An 18,019-nucleotide genomic window follows, 5' to 3' on the forward strand; every position below is an offset into this window, starting at 1 on the left:
CTCTCTCTCTCTCTCTCTCTCTCTCTCTCTCTCTCTCTCCCTCTCTCCCTCTCTCCCTCTCTCCCTCTCTCCCTCTCTCCCTCTTTCTCTCAGAATAAGTAAACGGTGGTTTCTGATATCCCCTGGGAATCCTCCTTAAAAAACAATTACATAAGACCATTTAAAGACAGGCTATATATTTTAAGCTCCACAGGTCCTCCCTTAAGTTCCCTTAATATAGTGAGTTTTTAACCTGCTGGAGGTTATGGATCAATTTCAAGGAACCCATCAACCTGCTGAAACAATATACAAAATCTTGTGTGCATGTATATATACATTTTTTCTTTCCAGATACAGATTTTACACCTGACCTGCCATTCACAATGGATTTCTCCATCTTTATGGTAGGTGACCAAAACATCATTAGTCCCAGTGTCCTCGAGACTGTTGCTGTTCACCACTGTTCACTCCCATTGCTTCTGCTGCTAGTATCAGACCCGCCACTGTCATCAGGATCACTGTCAGCTCCCATCTCCCCAGATGCAGCTTCGTTATAGTCTCTGGTGCCCCCTCCACCCTATCCATCATAGGCTTCTTCCCCAGCAAGTCGCTTAAAGAACTCATCCTGTCTTGGTGACTGCCCCTCAGCAGACTCAGACTGATAGAACAGCTGTTATTTTGCTCCCTCTCTGAACTTCTAGAAGGTTACCTGCCTACAAATGACAGCAGGTGCTGTTTTCTGTCTATGCTGGATGAAACTTCATTGAAATACCAAGTCAGAAGAGAAACGTCCATGGAGTTAGTGTCATGTCATACCAAAAAGGCTTTTTTTCTCCATATTTTTATAATCATTTTAATTGGATCATTTTGTCATCAAATTTCATATAAATCCAGATTTTGTAGTCTCTATGTTTGTTAATTCTTTATCATAGGCTCATGGGTTCAAGCACGCAGAAAGGCAAATTTATAAGCCTTCTTGATGATTTAAAAAAAAAAAAAAGAAGACAGATAGGTAACCATTGAACTAGGGGCCTGCTTGCATTTGAAATACTTAGAACTTTGTAATGGCACACAATTGAAGATATATTGAATTGGTAATTCACCATGGTTTAATCAACATGCTGTTACAGTAAGTGCACCTATAAACGGCTGCTACACTAATATGACACCCTAAATGAGTGAAAAATTACCAGCAGCGATGGAAATTATTATTTATACCTGATAGCTATACAAGCATTTTCAGTGATGCTTCTTACATTATTCATTCTAGCATCCTAAGCTTATAAGCCATTTATATTGTTTTCAGAAGAAATGTGAAATAGTAGCTGCAATGCTTTGCCTGGACTGTAGACCCCACTTGGCTTTAGCCTAAGCCCTGCTTGGCATTGCAAACCTGTATTCATCCACCTCTTGTTACAGGAAACTGGATATGCCTTGGCCAGGAGCCAACCAGCCATGTTACTGATCTGCTGTTATGCCCAGCAGTAACCTTTTCATTGTGTTCCTCACTAGATCAGTTTCTCCTGGTTATTCCCTTGGGGAAGTCATGTTCCCTGTGCACAGAGTATACATAGCTAAATGTGCGATTGTTCGGCCTTTGGGTGTTCAACAAATAGGTTTGATTTCATAGCGTTTAGATGGTACTGTTAGGAACAAATTTAAGAATGATGGAATTACTGTTTTCTAGATACAAGACCGTCTGAATTGATCTGTCATCAAATAATAGCTATATGGATTGACTGAAACATATATTGGTAACATGGTTAAAATATAAACGAAAACACAGGAAGCAGAGCCAGTAATGTTGTGTGTGTATGAGAATTCTCCAGAGGGCAGGGTAGATGCCTCCACTTATTTCCCAGAACGTGGGCATTCCAAGAGCCTTATGTAGAACATTGACAAGTATGGGGCAAGGAAATCTACCTAGAGCAATACTTTGCACACCGCAGACATTATCGAATTGAAGCTTGCTTGAACTATACTAATAGCAGATTATCTTCAATGAAAGTCAGCTCTAGAAATAAAATTACCTACAGTACACACCTTACGAAAGAGAACTATTGTCTGGCTCATTGATCTGAAACAATCAATTTAAAATGAGGATAAATTGGCTCACTTCTAGCCTGGGAAACTAAAGATAAATGTTTAAAATAAGAGTAAATATCAGATTGAACCATATGAAACTGCCACTTGTGTAGATAAAAAATAGTGCCTATCAGCAATTTCGGATGGTTCAACCTAACAGTATATAAGAGGCATTGGTGGAGAGGTCAGGATTTGGGTATGTGAGCTGAGTTGAAATTTAATCATTCAAAACATTTTAAGCATATTATGAGAACCCCATTAAAGAAAATCCACAGAGAATCCATTTGAAAGCAAAACACCGTTTATTAATATGAGTAATAAAACTATAACAATATATTTTGCCAACTTGATCTTTTATATGCTATGTTCTCATTAATTTGTAATCACTCACATATATAAAAGAAATCTGTTTCATTAGAAGATAACTTTTAACGTAATACAGAAAAGCATAATCTGCAATGAATTGCGTTTAGTTTACAAATATGTTTCAGTTACTGAAGATGACATTGATGTCTCAAATTCAAAACAAGATTATGGAGGGGCACCTGGGTGGCTCAGTCAGTTAAACGTCTGACTTCTGCTCAGGTCATGATCTCGAGGTTCCTGAGTTGGAGCCCCTCATCAGGCTCTGTGCTGACAGTTCAGCATTGGATCCTGTCTCCCTCTCTCTCTCTCTCTTCCCCTCTCCCGCTTGCTCTCCTTCTCTCTCTCTCTCCCTCCCTTTCTCTCCCTCTCTCTCTCTCTCTCTCTCAAAAATAAGTAAACATTTTTAAAAAATAAAAATAAAACAAGATTATGGAGATGATCATGCAAATAGCATTAGTATGTGACATGAAGATCCCGTTGAGCCACAAATAAGGCAGGCCTGGCTGACTGGCCCCTGCCCTTAGGAAGTCACCACAGTCTCTGTATTTGTAAAATGGGGAAGTAATATCAACCCATGATGGCAGTCTAAAATAATGTATACAAAAAGCCTGGCATTGGGAATGCTCATTAAATATTAGCTATTATTAGAAAGAAGATGTGGTTTTTGAAAAAAGATGACAATTTTTTTTCTCCTTTTTAAGCCAAATCTGTAACTTAAGCAGCTTAAAGGGGATTAATTCAACCTACATCACTTACCAGTTTGTTCCCCTCTTCGCAGCATAAGACAGTGGAGGCATCAGCCCTGCCACGGATGTAGCCAGAGGTGGCCAAAATATGTGCCCAGATAGGTTAAACGTGAAATAACCAAAATTTTAAAATATAAGTAAAAGTCTACATTTACCTTCACCATAGAGTATGAGAGCGAATTAACCCATTTCACCATGTCTGTCAGTTCTCCTGTGCCGAGATTATGTTCCTGGAGGGCGGCACCTTCCCCTCAGAGCTCGTACCCCAGTGCCTTTGCAATATGTGGACAGTGATGACTCCAAACCTGCTCTATCAGAAGGGGGGCTTTCCCTGTCACTCCCAGGGAGCCTGTTGAGTGGCGTGGTAGAGAGTAATGAGTCCTTTTTCTTTGAAAAAACAATAAAGTGGCTACGGCTGTCACTTCTAGCCCACATTTAGATCTATTGCCAACATAATGTTACTATTTCAGGTAAGAGAAGCAGCAGAAATAAAAAAGACAGCATTTTTTAATCTTATTATTTTTTTAATCTAGGGGGATAAAAATCATCATATTTTTCTTTAATTGGCAAACCAGAAAACACTAGATTTGTTTTCTCCCAACTGTCCTCATGAAATAACTATTATCACTATAAAGTGTAACTGAGAGTTCTTTACGTTATTGAAGCCTAAAAGGATTTGAGACCTCTAAGCAATAATGTAATTAACTGTACTGGAATGACCCAACTTGGACGCAAATATAAGTGTGAGAGATGCAGTTTTAATTATGGTTTTCTTCTTGAGGACAACTGTGACATTTATCAGGTGGACTGTTAACCTGCAGATTGCCCAAACGACTCTGTGCACTTTCACCCCATTAGCCTGGGCCCCACCACCTCTGCACACATGGAGGCTTTGCATACATGGAGGCCCTGCACATACAGAGACCCTGCACATGTGGAATCCCTGCACACATGGAGGCTCTGCATACACAGAGGTTCTGCACACACGGAGGCCCTGCACACACAGAGACCCTGCACATGTGGAATCCCTGCACACATGGAGGCTCTGCATACATGGAGGTTCTGCACACATGGAGGCCCTGAACACATGGAGTCTCTGCACACACGGAGGCCCTATATACATGGAGGCCCTTCCTGATGAGGTGCTCCCCAGGACTCCAGACTGACTGGACAGCCAAATGCTTTCTGAAACATCTACAAGCTCTTTCCAGAGAGTCTGACAACTTGGCTTTGGCCATTGCTGAGTAGCAGCAGATGTTTAGTGCAACAGACAGAAGTCAGCAAGGATTTTTGCTATCCCAAAGTTCTGGGAAAAAAGAGGCTGGCCGCCCAGGGACGGGACACAGGGCCTGAGGGCACAGGCACCCACTTCCTTTCATCCCCCCCCCGCCACAATGAGATCACACCTGTGCGCAGAGCACAGGTCCACATGGAGATGCTCACACACAGACCCAGACACTCAGATGAGCACACACAGATACACACAGTACACAGACACAGATAAGCACCTAGATCCACACAGAGACAGTCTCACACACACACACATACACACACACACACACACACACACACACACACACACACACACACATGCACACAACACATAGTACATATACTCACTGAGGTATGCCCACAGATACAGACACTTAGACACATACAGACCCACACAGGACATCAACCCACATAACACACATATGGACACACACACACCACACAATCACATGTTATTACAGGAGGGAACTCACTTCTGATCTCATTACCTGGTGCCTAAATGGCAGTCCCAGAAGGACACCCCATGTGCACACAGGGCTTTGTGTTCAGAGAGAACCTCATGGATTTAAGACTGGCCTCGTGACTCCTGAGAGAGCGTGTTAGCTACAATCAAAAACGCCAAACGTACAAAGCACAAAGGCCATCTAGGGATGTTCACGATGCTTCCCTGAACTACACTTTGCAGCCTGCTCACATCAAGAAGTCCAGCTAATCACACAGAATTGTTTTCAGGGGATTTGGAACTTATTATTTAATAATGTTATTGCTGCCATTCTAGAGTTCACTGATAGGTCTGTGAGCCTTTGTGAATATAGAAGAATTATCACAGACACTGGAACGAAATCAATTTTGCATAGATAGGCCAACATCTTTTAGGCCTGGTAAAAAATTTTATGTAAATGATTTATTTAACAGCTGCATTGTTGAAGAATCGTTTTCCACCAGAAGAACTGAATAAATTACCAGATCAAATAAGATGAGAGAGAGAGAGAAAGAACAGAGAACAACTGCAGAAGTTTTTATGCTCCTCCCTGCCATCCCTCCACAACTGTGAACCACCATGACTAAATGCCGATTTGGGCGAAAAAACCCTTTACTAAGAATGTACCTTAGGCAGGGTTTTGTACTAGATGTTGGAAATAGAAGCCAGACTGAGTCCTGATCTACAGGATGGGAGGAGGTGAGAGCACAGCCATCCAGGTGACACAGGGCAGGAGCGGAGGCGCCTGGCACCACCTGGAGAGGCACCGAGCTGCTTGTGGAAGGGTGAGTGAAACAGGCCAGGTGGAAAGGGGAGGAAGCCTGTTCCCAGCAGAGGACATAGCTTGTGCGAAGGTATGGAGAGGAGGAGAATTATGGAGAACTGCCACGAGTGTGGAGCTGTCCTGCAGAACACCTGTTGGGGTGGGGCGGGGGGAGGTGGAGAGACCCAGCTAGAGAGGGCCAAGTGCTTCCCGCACCAGCATTGAATCTTATCCTGAAGGCAGTGGGGAATCTCCCAAGAATTTCTGCATGCCCCCATGACTGGGGCATCATCCACCTCTATCCCTGATTGGCTGTCCTGCCATCTTGATCATTCACTCTTTCTTTCTTAATTTTTTTGTTTATTTTGAGAGAGAGCGTGCTTGCGAGCAAGGGGTGGGGGGGGGGCAGAGAGAGAGAGGGAGGGAGAGAATCCCAAGCAGGCTTCTGGCTGACAGAGCAGAGCCCAACGCGGGGCTCAAACCCACGAACCGTGAGATCTGAGCTGAAATCAGGAGTTGGACACTTAACCAGCTGAGCCACCCAGGTGCCCCTTGGTCATTATTAACTCTTTACTGATGTCTTGAGCTACCTGGTCACAGCTTTCCTCTCCTCCTGAGTCCTGCTATCATCCTGGATGACCTCAGTGCCCATCTCATATGCAGCCTCACTATTCACGATCCAGTGACCTTCACCCCTACTCTGCCTCCACCCCCACTCCTATGGCCACACTCCGAGCCCTGCCATCTCCCAGAATTCCTCTCTGTATCACACCCCCATCTCCAGCACCCCTCTTCTACTCATAACCTCCTGTTGTTACCTCTCTTTGTCTCTTCTGCTTCCACCACAACTGTTTTTTTCAGCTCATTAGGATCTCTAGTTTCTCACCATTTGATCCCCCATATTTCAGTCCCCTCCAGCCTCTACTCGCTTCCTAATCTGGCCACGATCCCATGGCCATCTCCCCCTACACAGGTTTACCACCACTCTCCACTTTGCCTGTGCTCTTATTCATTAAGCCCTCCCAGGAAAACCCAGTGGGGTCTCCAGGCAGCAGCCTGCCCTCACAGCCCCAGGCTCCAGGCTCAGCCATCAGAACCCTGATGGGTCACGTGACACAGCCAAGGCTTCCAACCTCCACTGGCCTGCTCTGCTGCCTACCAGACTTCCCGCATCCCAGTCAGTTTTGTCTGAAATCTTCTGCATGCCAGAGTCCCCCCTCCCACTTCCCAGGTGGAAACGTGTTTGCTTCTGAGGAGGGAACCACAGCAGAGACCTCCAAGAAGAAATGCCATCCACCTCCCGAGCCCCACACCTACAAATGTGCCTGCACCCAGGCCGTGTTCGTTCTCCTCGCTCCACTTATAACTCTAAAGCGAATTCCACCCAAGCCCAGGACCCCACTCTGCAGCGTCGGTAAAGACCTTGTCCGTTCATAATCCCTTCTCGCCTGCATCTGCAGCCTCTCCAAGGCTACTGGCACTTTCCTGTCAGCCTTTCAATGTGCTAGAGTTCCATCCTTCTGAAGGGAAAACTTTCCTGACTCCCCCAAGGAACCACACTCTTCCTCGCTTCATGGCGAAGATTCTCTGAAGAGTCATTTATAGTCACAACCTCACTACCCATTCGCTCCTCAACCCATAGCCATGCCACTTCCGTTCCTGCTGAAGTTTCTGCCTACTTCCAGGCTGCTAGTTCCAGGGGACCCTGTCCTGATCTGTGTTGGCCAGTCTCCCACATCCTCAAAGAGGATGCCCTCCTTGAGATCCTCTCCTCTCTTAGACCCTCTAACCCTCTAACTGCTCTCCTCAGTTCTTTTCTACCATGCTGTGCACCCCTGCTCCGTGTCCCTGCGTGCAGGTGGGAAACAGCTTGGGCACGGCAGCAGACACAGAGAAAAGCTGGTGTGAACTCGAGGGAAGAACGAGGTCTTGGAGGCAGGTGCGGATAGCACAGGTGGAGGCACGGCTTCAAACAGGAAAAGCAACATTTCCGCCTACCTACCTGAGAGACTGAAGAAAGGAGGTGAAAAGGTGGAATGTAATAAAGGCCATGCCTGGTGGCCTCAATTTTCTCTATAATGGAGGAGGTAAGAGTATCTGCTTTTTGGGTTTGTGAGAGTTGAACCTTGGAGAGCGAGGTGAAGACCTGCGATAATTCTGAGTGTGAATGGGAAGCTGAGCTGGCCAAGGACAGGGGAAGGATCTGAGGGAGTGAAGCGCGGATAGAGTCTATGCAGAGGATGGGTCCACTCAGCAGTCTTCGGTGTTTTCCATCAACACTTGGCTGCCCCGGGTTGGAGGAGGAGAGAACAGCCGGAGAGGGTCCAGTCAGGGTTTGGTTGTTCTGGGCCAGTGAAGCAAAAGGCTCAAAAGGCTGGGGATTCAAGGTTGCTGGTGAGAGAGAGGTCCAGGTGTTCAACCGGGGAACCCAAACTGTAGGGAAGAAGTAGGCGGCATCGAGCTGGTGACCTGGGAGAAAATGTAAGAAGCTAGAGACTGGCTGTCTCTAGGGGATGCAAGTGCAGGTGCAGTGAGACGGTGGGAGCTAGAAGGAAAGGAGCAGCGTGAGGCTGGGGAAGAGGAATGACAGGTTATGGCCAAAATGAGATCTGTGTTCTCATTTTTATTCATATTATGGAAGTTTCATGTAAGCACAAAGTGTGAGGATCAATGAATCCCTGAGCACCCATCGCCTTGCTTCTACAGTTGTCAGCCTTTTACCCATCTTATTTCATCTAATCATCCCCCAACTCATATTTTTGGGGGTGGGGGAGTGGGAGGCTGAAGTACATTAAAGTGAGTCCTAGTTTTCATGTTATTTCACCTATAAATACTTCAGTAGATAAAATTTGGGTGTTTTTTTTTTTTTAATTTTTTTTCAATGTTTATTTATTTTTGGGACAGAGAGAGACAGAGCATGAACGGGGGAGGGGCAGAGAGAGAGGGAAACACAGAATCGGAAACAGGCTCCAGGCTCCGAGCCATCAGCCCAGAGCCTGACGCGGGGCTCGAACTCCCGGACCGCGAGATCGTGACCTGGCTGAAGTCGGACGCTTAACCGACTGCGCCACCCAGGCGCCCCGATAAAATTTGGGGTTTTAATCTGAGAGCAGTTCACCGAAATAAGAGTTTGGGTAAAGAGTGATGAAAACAGTTACGTGTTTAGTATATGCCAGATATTTTATATGTACTATTTAATTCTTCCAAAACCCTGTGAGGTTGTTGTTATTATCGCTCCCATTTTATAAATAAGGAATATGAAGCTATACAAAGCCACATGATTTGCATAAAATCACTCCGCTGGTAAATGCAGTTGCTGGGGATTAAACCCCAGTCCATCTGACCGTGGCGGCCTTCCTGTCAAGTTCAGCACTCTGCTGAATGTTGTTGGGGCAAAGGGAACAGAAACTACAAAGTTAGGAAGTGGGATGCTCTCCCTACATCTCCTAGGATCATAATTCCAGATGAGGTAAAAATAATGGCTGGGGCAACTGGGTGGCTCAGTCAGTTGAGCGTCCGACTTCGGCTCAGGTCATGATCTTGCGGTTTGTGAGTTGGAGCCCCGCGTCAGGCTCTGTGCTGACAGCTCAGAGCCTGAAGCCTACTTCGGATTCTGTGTCTCCCTCTCTCTCTCTCTCTCTGCCCCTCCCCTGCTCATGCTCTGTCTCTCTCTGTTTCTCAAAAACAAATAAATGTTGAAAAAATAATAATAATGGCTGTAATTTCGGTGCCAAAATATTTGGTGACTTTTAGGGGAAAGCGGTGCTAATGGAAGCGCTGGTAGACACTCAAACAGGAAGAAAGACAGAGAACAAGATAGCTGCACACCTGATCTGCAAGGGTTGGGGTTTCTACATGCAAGTAAAGAAGGATGGTCTAGGGGAGCAGGTTGAAGGCCAACAGTGGGGGCAGGGGGGATGACATGGGGGACAGGGTGAGTAACTCTAATGGAAAGGAGGAGTGACCCTAGGGGAAAGCCCCGGTACAGTAAAAGGGGAGAGGGTATGTGAGGGGCTATTCATAGTGGAACATGGAGTGCAGTGAGCAGAGCGACCAAGGTCAGGAGAGAAGTCATGGTGAGGATCCAAGAGGAGAGAGCAGCAGGTGGGAGAAAGAGCAAAACAGGACTGAATGTCATCTTTTTTGGCAAAATGAATTGGACATCACAGCAATTGCCTGGTTCCACGCTACTCAGCATGGGCCAGTGACAGTCTTCAAACTCTGTTCCCAGTCTACCATGAGCTAGGTGCAGAAATTGAGGAGAAGCAATAGTTTAGAGGCTCGAGTAGCAATATGACAGAGCCACAATTGCCATGGGCCGGTTTGTCTTGTATTTTACAGAAGTATCGATCCATGACAGATTAGAGATTCCTTTAAACTGATCCTTCACTGAAAGGGGAACCCTTTTCTACTGCTGGTGGGAATGCAAACTGGTGCAGCCACTTGGGAAAACAGTATGGAGGTTCCTCAAAAAATTAAAAATAGAACTACCCTATGACCCAGCAATGGCACTACTAGGTATTTATCCAAAGGATACAAAAATGCTGATTCTAAGGGGCACATGCACCCCAATGTTTATAGCAGCACTATCAACAACAGCCAAATTATGGAAGGAGCCTAAATGTCCATCAACTGATGAATGGATAAAGAAGATGTGATATATGTATATACACACACACACACAGACACATACATACATACATACATACAATAGAATAGAAAAATATCATATGATTTCACTCACATGTGGAATTTAAGAAACAAAACATGAACATAAGCAAAAATAAGATAAAAAGAGAGAAGGAGGCAAACTATAAGAGACTCTTAAATATAGAGAACAAACTGAGGGTTGCTGGCAGGGAGTTGGGTGGGGGGATGGCCTAAATGGTCCATGGGCATTAAGGAGGGCACTTGTTGGGATGAGCAGTGGGTGTTATATGTAAGTGATGAATCAGTAAATTCTCCTGAAATCATTTTACACTATATGTTAACTAACTTGGATCTAAATAAAAATAAATAAAATGATCCTTCACCACAGGTAGCTTCAGAAGTACTAGTCTGTATTGCCTATGTATTATGATGTGTTTGCTCTAATTTTCCCATCTCGTTTGATCAAGCCCACCAGACACTTTATGCAATAGGTAGCTTCCTTAATCTTCCCTAGAGCCTTAAAAGAAACAAAACTAAAATGAAATCGGAAGGGTTAACATTAACGACACTCCTGCTCTTGCTACAAGATGCCTTTAGAAAGGAAACAAAGTTTTGTGCTTAATCGCATTTAAAAGTTAACTGAATCCAGTTTTCCAAACCCTTAGTAAAGGCTTCCCAGAATTCCAAGATTAGAGCTGGTTACCGTGGGCTTTTCTGTACAAGAGATTTCATTTTCTGACTTCATTCCTTGTTTTAGGATTATCACAAGTTTTAAAAGTAATCAAACTTGGTCTAGACAGAAGATTTCTGTAGTTGCTAAGGAACTGGATTAGTGCTAATCTAAGGAATGTATTATTCATTTTTATTTCCGTTTGTTACTACAGTGCTTTAATTGCAGATAAATGTCTTTTATGGCTCTCCAGGGTGTAAAACGTTTCTCTGTTAGCTGGTGGGTTAGCCAGGGGAGACCGTGTTTGCATGCACCCTCGAAGCAGATGGCATTCAGGCATGAAGTGACTCAAAAGAACTAAAAAGGCTTCTTGCAGTATAAACAATAGGTGGCCTTGTCAGCACAGGCCACGGCCGAGCGCCCAGGGCCCGACCAGCATAAGACCCAGGTCCCGGGGCTGAGTCGGCTGAGGCTGCCCACACTCCTGATTGCCTCTTCATGTCGCAGATGATGTCATTCTGCAACCTGCTGCCACAGTCACCAGGCAGTCGGTTCCTCAGATAAAAGATTGGTTGTCAAACAAAGGAACTCATTTTCCACACGACAGCCAGAGTGAGCTTGTTGAAAAGCAAATCTGATAGCATCGCCCCAACCTCCGTGACCTCTCCAACCCCACCCTGCTCGAAACACTTCAGTGATTCCTGGGGCCTTTAAGATGAGGGTTAAAACCTTTACAGAACTTCGAAAGCCCCACCCAGCTGTCCCCTCTCCAAGTGCACAGGACACTTACTGTGCTCAGCCTTTTTCTGTTCCTTTTGAAGGAGCCTTGCCCTTGCTTTTGCACTACCCAGCCCAGAGCTCTCTTAGGCAGCATCAGTGCTCGCTTCCTGTCCCCCTTAGCCGGAAGCTCTCTCCTTAGCCCAGGGGTCTCCCCTTCCCCAGCGGTGCCTAGATAGAGCCTCCTCAAATCCATACCGTTCCTTCCTGCACTTGTCACATCTGTAGGTTAATGTTTATTTGCTGTGTGTTTGATTAAGGACTGGTTTTTCAAGACTAGAGCTCAGAAAGGCACAGACTCTGCCTGATTTTCCTTCAGACTGTGTTTCCAGTTGCTAGAAGAGCCCCTAGCACATGGCTAGTACCCAAGACTGAGGAATGAAGGCAGAAACTCTTACACATAAAATCCAAACCGCCTTCCAGGCTTTGGCTATTTGTGAACAGCCCTCAAGAGCCATGATGTCATGGGCTGTGTGGTTGCCAAGGTCCTGTGAAGCTCCAGTGAGGGACTAGCAGCTGGCCCTCCAGGAGCCAGTTGCCACGTCTTACAGAGTAATTCCTAAGAACTTACAACAGTTCTGTTCACCATGAAAGATAATAACACCCCCCCCCCCCCCGCCAAAAGCAACAACTGCTAGTGCTGGTGCCTCATAAGAAGAGCAAGTGAAGTAATCTAACACTGTCCTCTTTCAGGGGGGAGGTATGCGACGGGCATATTCGTGAATTTGACGCTTGATAATAGCCAACATCTACGGAACTCCGACGGTGGCTGAGATTGTGTCCTGGTGCTCGTGTGTGTTTTCTCACTGAATCTTCTCAACAGATCTCTTTTTATCCTCCGTTTACAGATGAAGAAACAGAGATTCAGAGATGTCAAGTGATTTACCCAAGGTCATAGCTAGTAATGGCACAGAGTAGACTTGAAGCCACGTGATCTAATTCCAGAGCCTGCACTCTTGACCATTACCGTTATCAACTCTCCCAGAGAGGTCCAGGATACATCCTTACCAGATATCAAGGGACTCCTGTCCTCATAGACTAAATACCTCTTTTCATAGAGTAGTTGTCCCTTAGTCTGACACTTTGAGTTTGAGGCAAGATTTAACTATAAATAGCTAAATAGCCTTCCTTTAGCTCCTTCCCTTTCCAAACATTTTCAATTGTGATTCATTTCTAAAATACAGATTGATCATCTCTCTCCCAGGTTGATGAATGTTCAGTGGCTTCTCTCTGCTTAAAAGAATACGACAAACCACTTAGCCTGGCACAAGGCCCCGTGAGCTGGCCCAGGGGTGTCCTCTCTCATCACCCACTACATCCTTCAAATAGGACTGTAAGCAGACGGCAGGCCAAAGACTTGCCTGCTTTCCTGCCTGAAATGGGATCCTGTCATCTTGAAATCCTATTCATCCACCCAAGCCAAGTCAACATGAGGAACAAATCCTGTATATGACGACAACAAGTATTACTATCATCTTAAAATAATTCTAAATTTTACCAAGTTCCATAATGTTCAACAAAGTCTGAGAGGAAGGATTAATTGAAAAAGACCTCAGCCTTTTGCAAACATGGGGTGGATAAGGTTTTCAACAGTAGGTTCAAATTCAGTTTCAAATCAGGAAAGAATATTTCACATCACCTCTGGTGGGTTTCTTTTTCCCTTGACAACTGTAAACCTACCAGAAGGCTTTCTGGCAATTTTCTCAAAGTGTAACAAACTCTACTTTGTATATCATCTCTTCCTGTTTAATTATAAGGATTTGAATTTGCAGCCCAAATTAATCAGTAATTAGATAGTACTGAACCAAAAGAAATTAAACAAAGATAAAAACAAAAACACAACTCAGCACAAGACCACATCATCTGGTAACATTTCATGCAGCGTGAGAAAATACTCCCAGAGAGATACAGGTTAATTGAATCAGTAACAACGTATTCTTTAGATTTTTTTTTTATTGTTGTCAGTGGCCTCCAATGCCAGTGGGAAAGCCAGAGGAAATACAAACACAAAAACGCTCGGATGGTTCTAATGTTTATTACTCTTTTCACTCTTGGTCAGAAATCCAGTTTATGACACTCAATAATTGTTTTGAAATGTAGTCGTAGACTTCGGCAGTGCAAAACAAGTGCGTATTTTATAATGATACATTCCCTGTTGATCTTCATATTTAAAAAATTGAGGGGCGCCTGGGTGGCGCAGTCGGTTAAGCGTCCGACTTCAGCCAGGTCACGATCTCGTGGTCCGTGAGTTCGAGCCCCGCGTCGGGCTCTGGGCTGATGGCTCAGAGCCTGGAGCCTGTTTCCGATTCTGTGTCTCCCTCTCTCTCTGCCCCTCCCCCGTTCATGCTCTGTCTCTCTCTGTCCCAAAAATAAATAAACGTTGACTAAATAAATAAATAAATAAGTAAATAAATAAATTGATTGAGTTAATTATCGGTCAGACCTCTAAAACAAAATGTTCGCCTTAGATGTGAAAAAAAAAAAAATCCAAAAAGATACAAAGCAGATTGAGGAAGGAAAAATAAAGGTCCCTGAAACGAAGATGTAAGTGGGGGGAAAGGCCTGACTGTATAGCAAGCCCCAGAGGGCAAGGGGACTTCTCCCTCTAGTCATGCCATTTCTCTGTGCCAAGCTCATACTGCTTACCCTGGTTCTCAAGCCTTTTGTTACTAAGAGAAAGAGAAGGTGGACAGTTGGAAAGAGAAGTCAGCCTCTCCAGTAATCCAGTCTTGAAAGACAGGACAGCAGCCTGCTCCTGTGTGCCCCCCACTGGCATGGAGTGATCCTGACAGTTGGGCTCTGGGGAGGGCAGACCGGCAGGGGAACCCCAAGGTCTAGACAGCAGGTTGTAGAGCAAACCTTTCCCCTTCAAGGCCTCCAATTACTCCCTCCCCCTGTGACTACATAGGGAGATAGAGTCAGCAACACATTCAAATTTATCTTAAGGCACTTTGAGTTCTTTTTCTGGTGCTGTTTCAGGAAGCTTTGTTTCTGTAAGACATTGGCATCACCTTTCCTCCCAAGTATGAGGCTTGTGTAAATTATGGATGTTGTAAAATCTTTTAATTGTGTGCCAAATGAATGAGCATTTTTTCCCCGTAAGTGTATGAAATTGTCTTAAGAACTCCTGCAAAGTGAGTTTCACTGTGTACTTTCAAGCTTGCTTTCTAGAAGCATTGAATTGCCATTCTCTGTAAAAACAAACAAACAAACAAACAAAAAAAAACACCTAATTTGTCTTTTGATAGAACAATTTGCCAAGAAAGAGGGGAAGGTGCTTTGAGAAGAACTATAGAAGGAAATTTGAAAGATTCTCCTCTTTTGGCACCTAGGATGGAAAGAGTAAGCTTTGTTTAGTAATTCAGGGTCATCGTGGACATTGGAGAGCCGAATTGTAATGATTTTTATGACCTCGTGGTGAAATAAATTAAGCAGCCCCTAACTTTGGGGATACTTTGATTTTTCGCCAATTTATGAGTCTCTTTTCCCAGTGTATTGTGAAGTGATGCTATAAAGTCTCAATCTCTAAGAGTTCATCGCTGTTACAAATTATACGGCACCCCTTGAATGAAAGCCGTATTTGCCAACGTGACATTCATTTGTCAGTATGGTTTATTAATCCTCTGTTGTACTTCTTCAACTGTTCCCTAATTTGAAAATGGAAAATGTTCATCTCTCAGGAGGTGGCACAATTTATCTGATGTCAATGTATTATGTAAGTCTTTGCCTCTTGATATTAACTCCTTTATTGAAATAAGCTTCAACAAGCTGACTCCAGTTCACAATGACCATTATCTCAGGAACCTTCACTCGGGGTTCACCGGCCAAAATTAATGAACCAGAGTAACCTCTCCATCTCAATGAATGATTACCAGTGGCTCTTCACTGTAACAGCATGGTAACTCCTATGACCTATCCTTCCTCTAGGAGAGTATAGCAAAGCAGAGCACAGGAATTGAAATACCTCTAATTGCCTTTCTCCTCCACTCTCTCCTACTTCAATAAATGGCTCTAGTGAATGCTCACGCCAAAAGCCTGGGAGCCAGCCTGGATTGCTCCCTTTTGCTCGTTTCCCACCCTCGGTGCATGAGCCAGTCCTGCCAGATTACCTGCCACTGTCCCCACCCTAGTCCTAGCCGCTATTTTTCCTCTTGTTTTGACTCCTAGCAGGTCTCTCCTACTGGCCTCCCTGCTTCTGGTCTGCCTTCCCTAAAGTCCATTCTCCATATAGTAGCTCAGGTAGTTACTTTTAATCATATTGTGTCACTAGGCCTGCTTAACGCCTTCCACTTAGAATAAAATTGAAGTCGCTCCCATGGCCACAGGACTCCACATGACCAGCTTTGCACCCCTCTCCCCTTCTCACCCAAAGCAGGTGGTTCTTCAAATATCTGGCGCTCATTCCTGCCACTTCGCCTTTCCACAGCTGTCCCTTCTGCTAGGAGGGCATGTCCCTACTTCCTTAGGACTGACCCCTCCCCCTTCACACTTCACCTTAGATGTCATCTCCTCAGAGAAACCTTTCCTGACCACCCTGAGTGCAACCGCCCTCAGTCACTGTCACGCCAACCTGTTTATACCCTTCATAGCACTTGTTACTATCAGAAATTATTCTTCCCTTTTCTCTGTTTACTGATAATTGTGTTTCTCCCCACCAGCCTTGTCTGTTGTTCACTGTGTGTCACCTGTGCCTAGAACAAGGTCTAACCTGTAGTTATAGGTCTAACCTACACTCTCAATAAAACACTTGTCAGATAAATATCCAATGAATGAATCCTTCTCTTCCTCATCCTATAGGATTTTGACTGGATCACTTAACCTCCGGACCTCAGCTTCCTGATCTGTACAATAAAGCTAACAATCCTTTGGGTTTTCATGGGGATAAGTTAAAGGAGCAAATGTGTGTAGTAGCATGTGATACATGGTACTTGTGGGGTACGTGGCCCATTGTAGGCAGAGTAAGCACAGATAACAGTGTCCCCCCCCCACCCTGTTTGACAGGAAATCTTCAGAGGAACTGGACATGGACAAGGTGACAGCAGCAATGGTACTAACCAGCTTGTCCACCAGCCCTTTGGTTCGAAGCCCTCCTGTGCGGCCAAACGGTAAGCCTGGGGTCTGGGGCACAGGGAAGGGCCCCCTGACACCAAGAACAGAGCCTCTCTTTGAGGGCTCCCGTTCCTATCAAATATCAAACACAATAAACAAGTAACCGCCACCCATTAGCAGAAAGCAAGGGGAAGTATGTGTAGAAGAAAGGGAGACCTCACAACTATCAGCCTCCTGCTCATCTCCCCAGAGACCTCACAGCATCTCATCCATCCATTCAGCTTACATTTACTGAGCTCCATCACCTGTCCAGAACATATCTTTCAGTGCCTGTGTTCCTTTTTTCCTAGATAAATGGAGATTGGTCCAATGAAGTTATTTTCACCAGCATTATTTCTGTTCAATTGGACAGGCAGTTGGATCAAAGAACTCTGAATATTAAATATTTTGAAAAAGTATTGTCCCAATAGAATAATAACTATTAATCAAATAAAAGTATGTAGGCCATTCACTTATTCAATATATATTTATTAGGTACCATGCTAGATGGTTTGAATACATCATTGAAAACAGTGTTCATAATCATTCATATTGTACAGTTCCTTTGGGGAAAAAAAAACAACTATCTATCATATTAATGGCTAGCATTTATTAAGCACTTACTGTATGCCAAGTACTAAGCTTGCTTTTTATCATGTAATTCTCACAACTCTATGAGATGTTATTATCACTGTTTTACAGATGAGTAAACTGAGGCACATGTGGATTAACTGACATTTAAACAGCAGAGCTGGCTGAAATTCTATTCCATATCTTTCTAATTCCAGATCTGCTTAGTCGTGATATAATATTGACACATATAATTCAGTGTGATAAATTAGGAGGGAAATGAAGTGGGAAAGCTTGACCCAAGATCTATCAAGAGGAGCTATGTGTTCCTGCCTAGGAGTTTGGACATTAATCTGAGGCTGTAGGATAGCTATGATGTGGGCACTGGAAAGTTATGATTGGGTTTACAGGCAAAACCAAAAAACAGAACTGTGTGAGCGTCCTGGGCCTTGGTGGTCACAGTAGGGATGAATAGGACATAAATGAGAAATGTGAAGAAGGTAAAGTCGACGGGACTGAGTGATGGACAGAGAGGATGAAGGAGAGGCAACAGCGAGGGTGACTTCCCAGCA

At 44.5% G+C, this 18,019-nt stretch overlaps 1 protein-coding gene across 3 annotated transcripts in view; it reads left to right on the forward strand.

The window, feature by feature from the left end:
- The window catches only part of ZNF704 (zinc finger protein 704), a 191,790-nt gene that overhangs the window by 121,477 nt on the left and 52,294 nt on the right, over nt 1-18,019 (forward strand). For all 3 annotated transcript variants that reach the window (XR_005794130.1, XR_005794131.1, XM_040487522.1), the window contains exon 2: nt 16,791-16,894. Coding sequence is in view for 1 of the 3 variants with exons in the window: in XM_040487522.1 (XP_040343456.1) it covers nt 16,791-16,894 (104 nt within the window). In the remaining 2 variants the exon portion in view is untranslated. The remainder of the gene's footprint in view (nt 1-16,790; nt 16,895-18,019) is intronic.

Source organism: Herpailurus yagouaroundi, unplaced genomic scaffold (assembly GCF_014898765.1).
Source record: "Herpailurus yagouaroundi ecotype Mexico unplaced genomic scaffold, PumYag 165, whole genome shotgun sequence".
NCBI lineage: Eukaryota > Metazoa > Chordata > Mammalia > Carnivora > Felidae > Herpailurus > Herpailurus yagouaroundi.